The sequence below is a fragment of the Trichoplax adhaerens genome, genomic scaffold (assembly GCF_000150275.1).
Source record: "Trichoplax adhaerens TRIADscaffold_24 genomic scaffold, whole genome shotgun sequence".
Taxonomy (NCBI): Eukaryota; Metazoa; Placozoa; class Uniplacotomia; order Trichoplacea; family Trichoplacidae; genus Trichoplax; species Trichoplax adhaerens.
In genome coordinates, this window is record NW_002060965.1 from 264,459 (window position 1) to 273,858 (window position 9,400).

General features: G+C 31.7%; 1 protein-coding gene across 1 annotated transcript; it reads right to left on the minus strand.

Annotated features, from left to right (window-relative positions):
• Positions 1-4,942: 4,942 nt before the first annotated feature.
• On the minus strand, positions 4,943-9,400 carry TRIADDRAFT_61442 (uncharacterized protein; the record flags this gene model as incomplete). Its single annotated transcript, XM_002117423.1, has 2 exons — positions 4,943-5,034; positions 5,128-9,400. 2 exons carry the CDS (start codon positions 9,398-9,400, stop codon positions 4,943-4,945), a joined length of 4,365 nt encoding a protein of 1,454 aa, XP_002117459.1.

Here is a 9,400-nt window from a genome sequence, read left to right on the forward strand (position 1 = left end):
GTCTAAGTGACTATCACCGAGTGCTTTAATTTTAGAGGTAGTGATTTACCGCAATAATTTAATGCTTCCGTAAACATAAGTTGGCCCCTTTTGATCTTGCCTAGACAAAGCATTTAGCGATTCTAACTTAATCATTAAGAGCTACGGCTATCATTTGTGCTTGGGAAATATATTCCTTAGCCTGCTCAAGTTGACATAATGCACAATATGTTCTAAACATATCCGCAAAAATATCAATACGAAGCTACTTATAACCTTCGATGTCATCTTTCATGGTCTTCAATTTTCTAGAGCCATTCCATATTGAAATTTTGTAATTTTAATTTCTTCTAAAGTGAAATGGCGATGGCCAGTTTTCCGAATAGTTTTTAGTTCCTGGATTATAAGATTTTCTATTGAATCTTGAAACGAAGTTTTAATATCTTTAACATGTTGAATCTCTTGCTTTCGATTGTAGTCGAGTCGATTTTAATGTTATCATCCATCGTTGATGTTGAAAAAAATTATGTTAAAAAATATTGTCAATATTTCCAATTAAATAACGAATATTTTTTTCATTAAGCCATTTATAATGTATTGTACCTTTAACTAAATATTAATGTTTCCATTTATATATATATATATAATAAGTTGTATAGGATACATGGTACAAGCAAGTAATTAGTACCGCAACATTCTGAAATTTTACTCACCAAAAAATTATTAATTTTACTTGTTTCACTTATATTCTGGACTCAATCTCAATTCTCGTAGATGCATTATTGACCCCTTAAGATTCTTCCCATATTTTAACAATGACCGACTATAATTCCATTTATGTTGATCAAAGGTTTGGTATTGTAATGTTTAAAATAGATTAAAATATATTATTGGGCCCTGGCTCATGATGAAACAGTGAAATATCCAAGATTGTTAATTTCTGAACCTAACGTAGTAGCAGTGAGGCTATTGCAGGGATCTATATATAGTAAAATTATAATAATACCTTCGCTAGGTCACTAGCTGAATCAAAATTTGATAGAAACTGGAACGATCGATTTTCTGTATAATATTGTACTTCATTCAGAGGATGCATTAGTAGAATTGTTGAATATGCATACATTACAAGCTTCGATCACATTGATCAATAGAAATTTGCTGTATTATTTTTAAATATGTTCACAAGCATGCATTTATCATCTCTAGCAGCTACTAAGCAATTTAATGGGTCTATGTATAATTTATAATCGAATAGACATAAATTGGAGCAGAATCAATAAAGACCATAAACATTGTTGCTTGTACTTCCTTTAGTTTACTACCATTATTGTTGCTTTCTATATAGTCTATATTCTTCCAATTTCTATTTGAGTAAAGTAAGTATTATATCAAATAATTATAGGTTTTATACTATACTAATTTTAACAATTGTGCATCAATGGAAATGTTAATTTGGACAATTTATCGCTGAAGTGAATCTGTAGAGTAGAAGTATGTTGCTAGATTGCATTTATAGGCATTATTCGATAAAGTAGCGTTTTATTATCATTCATATTTTATGTTTATAATCTATCCTGCTATTAGCAACCAGATGTTTCATAAAGGATTAAACTATAAAGTTTTCTTCATGCCCATTAATCTTAAAATTACCAAAATATATTATTCTTCTTGACCGATTTTTACTTACAATTAGATAGTACCTGTTATGTTCTATTTATTGATTGATCGTATAATTGAGTTTATGTAGTTTTGGTACTATTTTCATCTTTGCATTGCTATTAATACTTAATTTAACACGCTTTTATGCACTCCTCTATCTGAAAATTATCAAAGCTATTATCTTCTAGGTATAATCATTCTATATCACTTTCAATCTTCAAAGTACTGAATAAGAAAACTCAAAAAGAGATAATTAGTTCAAACTCATACAGTAAGGCAACGTGCTTCTTTTAGCCATTGCAATCATTGACGATGATGTGAGTGCTTACTCAATTACAATGCAGCAGACAATTTGGATGTTTGTCTCGAATTAAAATTATGACCTAAATAAATCAATTCTTTATGAAGAAATAGTTTATTAAGAAAGTATACATCGCATTACCTTTATCAAAGAACTCTTTACACTGATATAGGCTCTCTTAATAAATTTTAAGTAGTTTGGATCATAATCTACGCGTGCTATAGATATCCGTTAAAAATTTTAGCATCTAGAACAGAATTTTACGATGAATAATCAAACTTTTATGTCTTTCGTAGAATTTTTTCCAAGCAGACTTTCTGTAACCCGTTATCGATCAGCAGAAATAATAAGCATAAATAAATAATAGATTCCTGTATTTGACAAGAATAATATCATCGTAATCTAGGATAGTTATTCTATGCTTAGTTCACATTATACGACTTAAGTTTGCTAATGGTAGCAGCCAAAAGCTATTATAGTCATAATAGCAGTTATATTTCAAAGACTTTAATATCGGTATACGATGATACAATACAATCACTTCTTGAATGTATAAATAATTATCTAGTTGCGATCAATGCAACTAGTGTAGTTGATTATGCTTTTTCGGTACAACAGTTACAAATCATTATTAAAATTTTTATTAGCTGCCGGCATTCTTTTCATCTAAAAGATACAGGGTCTTTAATAGTATGAAATTTCAATTTATTCAATATTTTATTCCTACACTTTTATGATTTGTGCAGTACGACTTAAATCGAGTATAACCACTAAGCACTATAAATCAGCACGTTTCTGGATCTCTATTTTACCTATAAATTGATCATATTTTCTCCTATATATGCATTACAGTAGTGTCTCATGCTTTAAATTGAATGCGTGCAAGATTTACTATCTGATCATTATCTTTAAATAATATAAATAAAATTTTATAATATATCATATGCTTAACAAGCAGTGTCATTGAGATTATGTTGCTAAAATATTCTTTACAGTAATGAATTTCCAAGTATTATATAGCAGCCGGAAGAATTTCCTAATCCGGTTGTGTTATATTTGACTTTAAATATCGGCATATGTGATCCTTTAGTTATGAATTTGTGTAATTTTTCGTGAAATAAGCAATTCTTCATTAATCTGTGTAACAAACGAGCTTCGTGACAAGGATAACGTAAAACAAATCTCTAAATTACTATAGTCTCCGGGATTCAGTATCCCTACTTACAAGAATTTAGACGCCTTTGATTCTACGTTAAACTCAACTAGACCAGTGAGAACTGCTTTATTCAACTATCTGACGGGCTTATATACCCTTCTACAGCAGCTAACATTCACAAGTCATCTTATAAAAATACTTAGGTGAGAACATCTACTAACTAGATTTTCATAGTCGGACTACAATATGTCCATTCACAGAATCATTTCAGTACACATTACAGCACAGCAATAAATTTACTGTAACACATTTATAATTAGAGTAATTCCTATTGTAAGGAACTAGATGTAATATATTGTCACTATATTATATTAACCAAATTTAGATAACTATTTCTTCACGGTAGTTCGTACCGTGACAATCTGTTACGGTGTTGCCTTGTCATTAGGATAGTTTACTAAGTACAGTAGTAGCTAGTATGGAGAATATCCATATTTGTAGTGCTAGGTAAGATAAGTAATGCCTTAACGTGGATGTTGTTTGTAATAGTTCATTACATACTTGATATTGATTGTTATGGTGTGACAGATAGCAGTAAGATGATTCAAGTTCTAGTTGATGATAGTTGAATTAGACCACCTGCGAGCTTAGCTTAGATTAAGTATGAGTAAGAGATTCAAAATATTTACTGATAGAAAAGCTAAGTAAGGAACATCTCACTTCGCGATGTTTTCCTAGTAAGGTATAACAATAAAGCTGTTGTTGTTTACAAATTAGACGGTTCCTATATAAATGGGAACATTTGAGTTCAGTGTGGTAAAAAGTTGTAGATGTACAATATCTGTGCTAATAAAATTTTCGTCTTTACAGTCTTTTGCTGTGTGTGTTTAACGTTAAGAAAAAAGGGCGCTTGAGTCAGTAGCTAGTTATAGACTTTTACTGTACGTTACCTTGTCGCAGAAGTGAAATTGTGACATAATCATTTATAGAGTTGTAGCATACATTAATTGTCCTCAGTTAGACTTTCAGTTAGCATTGGAATTACAAACTCCACTTTTTACTTAAATTATTATTGGCTAATTAATATCTTTTAAATTGAAGTATCATCTACTTATGGAACGCCTACGAATTCACAATTGTGGCAATGCCATTTGAGATAAAATTGGAGCTACCTGGTAGACTTTTCACTAATCACGTATATTGCTTACTAACAATAAAACTAAATAGCTGTAATCTACGACAGCCACATAACATTGGTAAATTATAATCAAAGACAATATTAGAAATTAAGTAACATTAAAATCAGCAAATAGTAGGATAAACACTGATCATGATAGTTCTTATAAATATACAGGCCTAGCAAAAAATGTGCATTATATTCAAAATTACCATCGAGTTATGATTAGTAGTCCTAAAAATTTACGTATGGGGATTCTCTTCCGATACTTATTATAATTAGAATGGATTTATATCATAAATTTGTTTTAAATTCCTAGTTATGATACACCGATACAAAATTTTAGCAATTTATCACTTGGGATAGTTTGCATCTGCTGTGACACATTCATTCTTGAAATATCATCGATTATAGAATATAGAATACTTATCGTATACTAACATCTACCAATGATAATGATTCATTTGGCATTTAGCTAGACGCTTGAAATTCTTGATTGAACATAATATCTACTTCATTTGAGTTCCAAATTCCATTTAATAAACGACTACAGCGTAGGACAACAAAATTTTTATAAGTAATTACCTTTTTGATGTAAATTGATTCCAAAGTCAAGAAACATAGCCTCGGTAGTATGATTGAGTTATAAAACTTAGATACGTAAACCCATTTAATTAAGAGTAGTTTCTTCACTAATTGACGAATTTATGGTATCATCACATTCCTTTCCTTCCTCACTTTCTTCTATTGGTCTAATAGAAACTATTTTAGAAATATAAAATTACAAATCAATTATTAGTTTTCGAGAGTGTTGATGAAATTTTCAAATTTCAATTGTCTATCAAGTTAAGTTACCTTGATAATCACCGTCATACTTAATTGAAGTGGGTGCTGTCAATTCCTGCATTATTTTTTTGTCTAGAATAACTTTACCATGGCTAGAAAATGCCAAACGTAATACGCTAGCTTTGACGTATTTGCGCTGTTTTTCAAACGCTTTACTCAGCTTGTTGTATAAAGCAGTAATTAAAGGATGATTTCTAGCGAAATTTCTCAAGGCAATCTTGAGCGATTTTTGATATAATGTTGAGGCTTCTTCGTACTTGCATTGTGCAAGATAAACATCAGCAATACCATAATAACTTTCGCAAATCTTAATATTATTTGAACTTAGTTTTGCTTGACGAGTTTTTAGCGATTGATTAAACATTGACACAGCATATTCTAATTTATTTTGAGCAAAATAGACTTCTCCAATCCCGTGATAGGAATCAGCAACGTATAAGTGAATATCACCTAAAATATTTCGGGTCATGGCTTGACATTTTTTATAGAATTTTAATGCGTCGCGGTATCGATTTTGCTGTGAGTAAATGTGAGCAATATGATAATAAGACGAGGCAACACGAAGATTTGAATCTCCTAATACCTGTAATCGAATTTCTAAAGACTGATTATATTTATTTAATGCATCGTCGTATAAATTTTGCTGAGCATAAACATCTCCAATACCTTCAAATGCATTGGCAACCAGTAAATTATTGTCACCTAACAATTTTAAAGGAATATCAATGCATTTTTTATACATTTCTAGAGCGCTCTCGTACTTTCCTTGTTTACAATAAACCTTTCCAAAATTACGATATATCCGAGAGACGTGGAGACTATCGTAATCTATAGTGTTAAGAGTGACATTTAGAGATTTCTGATACGTTAATAGAGCATCGTTTAATAAGTCCTGCTTCCAGTAGATGTTACCTATATCACAATATAAGGAGCCAATTTCTAAATGATTTTCTCCTGTTATAGCCAGTCGAATATGTAGTGCTTTTTCATAATTGAATAAAGCCTCTTTAAATTGATCTTGCTTGTACAAGACTTTTCCAATGCGATAGTAGGAATAAGCAGCGTAAGGGTTTTCCTTTCCTAAAATATCTGTTGTTAACTGAAATGATTTCTCGTACATTGCCATAGAATCATTATAGTTTTCCTGTGAGTAATAAACGTTTCCAATGCCATGATAAGAAGATGCAATATGTAGATTATGATCACCGAATAATTTTATTTTAATGTCGTAAGATTTCTGATACATTACCAAAGCATCTTGGTAAAGGTCTTGTTCCATATAAACATTGCCGATACCATGATAGGAGTTAGCACTATTCAGATTATTCATACCCATGATATCTATCGTAATATCTAACGATTTCTGGTACATGGACAGAGCAAGATTGTACTTCGCTTGTGAGCAATAAACGTTACCTATGCTGTGATAAGCCCCTGCGACGTCCATATTATGACTTCCTAGTAATTGCATGCAAATATTAAGTGACTTTTCATACATTTCCAGAGCACTACTATATTTACCCTGATGATAATGAATATCACCAATTCCCATATATGTACTTGCAACACCTAAATTATGATCACCAGAGATCTCTATAGTGATATCGAGAGATTTGTGATACATGGATAGAGCATCATCAAATTGAAGTTGAGAGTTATGAATGTGCGCAATATAGTGGTAAGAATCAGCGATATCGCAATGTTTTTCACCAAGTAATCGTTTTCTCATCGATAAAGATTTTTGATACATAGCTAAAGCTTGCTCATCTTTTCGCTGATAGTAATAGACGTGGCCTAATCCATGATATGAATTGGCAATTTCAATATGATCTGTATGTCCAAGTAGGTGAATATGTAAATCCAATGACTGTTGATACATAGGTAATGCATCTTCGTATTTATCTTGCCTCCATAAAACATATCCTATACTATTGTAAACTTGAGCCACTTCTAAATTTTCCTCACCTAAGTTTACCCTCTTAATATTAAGAGATTGTCGATACATAGATAATGCCTTGGCATATAGAGTTTGAGAATAATAAATATCACCAATGCGATGAAAAAGATTGCTAACATCGAGATGATTTTCTCCCAATATATCAAGTTTATAGTTAAGCGCTTTTTGATAATTTTCTAGAGCTGTATCGTATTCATCTCGCTGCCAGAAAATGTTTGCTATTCCTTGATATAAATTTGCCACCACTATATTATCTGTTTCTAGTAACTTTAATCGTAGATTCAAAGATTTTTCATAGACTACCAATGCTTCATCATATCGATCTAGCTTTCGATAAACATCTCCGATCTGATGATATAATGTAGCTATGTCAGCATGAGCATCATCCATTAACGCCAATTTCATATCCAGAGCGTCGTGATAATGGGATAAGGCATCGTTATATTTAGATTGTGAATAGAAAATATTGCCCATTTTATGATGTATTTCAGTTGTAGCAAGATCATTTGATTCTTGTAATTGCAATTTAATTTCTAATGACTTTTGATACATCGGTAGAGCACAATAATTCTGATTTTGGGAATAGTAGACATCACCAATGAGGCGATAAAGATGAGCGGTATTAATATTATTGATCCCTAACTTTTCCAGGCTAATATTTAACGATTTCTGAAACATTAAAAGAGCACCATCGTAGTTATTCCATTTATGATGCAGATTTCCTCCTTTTTGATATAATTTAGCCACTTGTAAATGATTATTACCTAGTGATTCTGTTGCTAGTTGAATCGATTTCTCATATTTTGCCGAAGCAGTATCAAAATTATTTAATGCATCATAGATATCTGCAATTTCTTGATAAAGATCAGCGATCTCGATACCTTTATCTCCTAAATTTCTGATGCTAATTACAAGAGATTTTTCATACATTTCTAAGGCTTTATAATAATTAAATTGTACGTAATAAATAAATCCAATGCAATGGTAAGAATATGCCACATCCAGATCATAGCTTCCGAGAATGGCTATTCGTATATTAAGCGATTTTTTATGCATATCCAAAGCATCAGAATAGAGCTTTTTCTTTTGATAAACTTGGCCAATACAACAGCATGAACTTGCAATCAATAGATTTTGGGGTCCTAGCATTTCTAAAGTAATAGCATAGGATTTTTGATAGAATGCTAGTGCATCACTAACTTGATTTTGTTTACGATAAATATTTCCTATAGCATGATAGAGCTCAGAAAGGTGCAAGTTATTATCCCCTAATATGCTGATCGTCATATTCAGAGACTTTTGATACATCGACATTGATTCCTGATAATTTTTCTGTGAATAAAGTATGTTTCCTATACCACGATATGAATTAGCAACATCTAGATTATGATCTCCTAATAATTTTAATCGAATGCGTAGCGACTTTTCGTACAACTCCATAGCATTATGGTAGCTATCTTGCTTCCAATAGATTGTGCCAATACCATCATAGGAACTGGCTACTTCTAAGTTAACATCCCCCAATAGCCGTATTCTGATGTTGATGGCCTTATGATGCATAGAAAAGGCATCTTGAAACTTGCGTTGTGAAGTATAAACATCACCGATGCGATGATAAGTACTCGCTATATCTAATTCATTGCCATCTAAAGCTTCTAATCGCAACTTGAGGCATTGCTTATACATGGATAATGCATCATCGTATTTTGATTGCTCCCAGTAGGCACTTCCAATTCCATGGTAGGAATGAGCAATATCTAAATTTTTGTTTTTATAGTGAGATATTTTCGATTTGAGACTTAACGATTTTTCATACATTGATAATGCAGTATCATATTTAGCTTGCTTTAAAAAAATATTGCCTATACGATGATAAGAATGAGCTATTTCTAGATCATTTTCTCCTAGTAATACAATTTTAATCTCAAGAGACTTATAGTACTCAGCCAGTGCTTCTTGATATTTATTCTTCATTCTATAAATACGACCTTGGCAATCACAGCACTTAGCAGTACGAATTTTATCTTTCATTAGCTTGGCAATATCTGCCGCTTGCTGGCAGTAGTGACTAGCATTGCTGTATTGTCGTTGCTCTGCATAAGTGCGAGATATATCGTTGTAGATATCACACATTAACTGTGGCTTGTTTGAAATTCGATTGCTAATTTTCTGCACAATATCTAATGCTTTTAGATAAGCCAGTCGTGCTAAGACATAGTGCCCTCTCTTAAAGTTTTCATGACCAATTTGGCGCAAAAGTTGGATTTGTCGATCCCTTGTCATCGCTGGAGTTGATTTAGCAAAATGGCTTAGCCCTGCACCCAT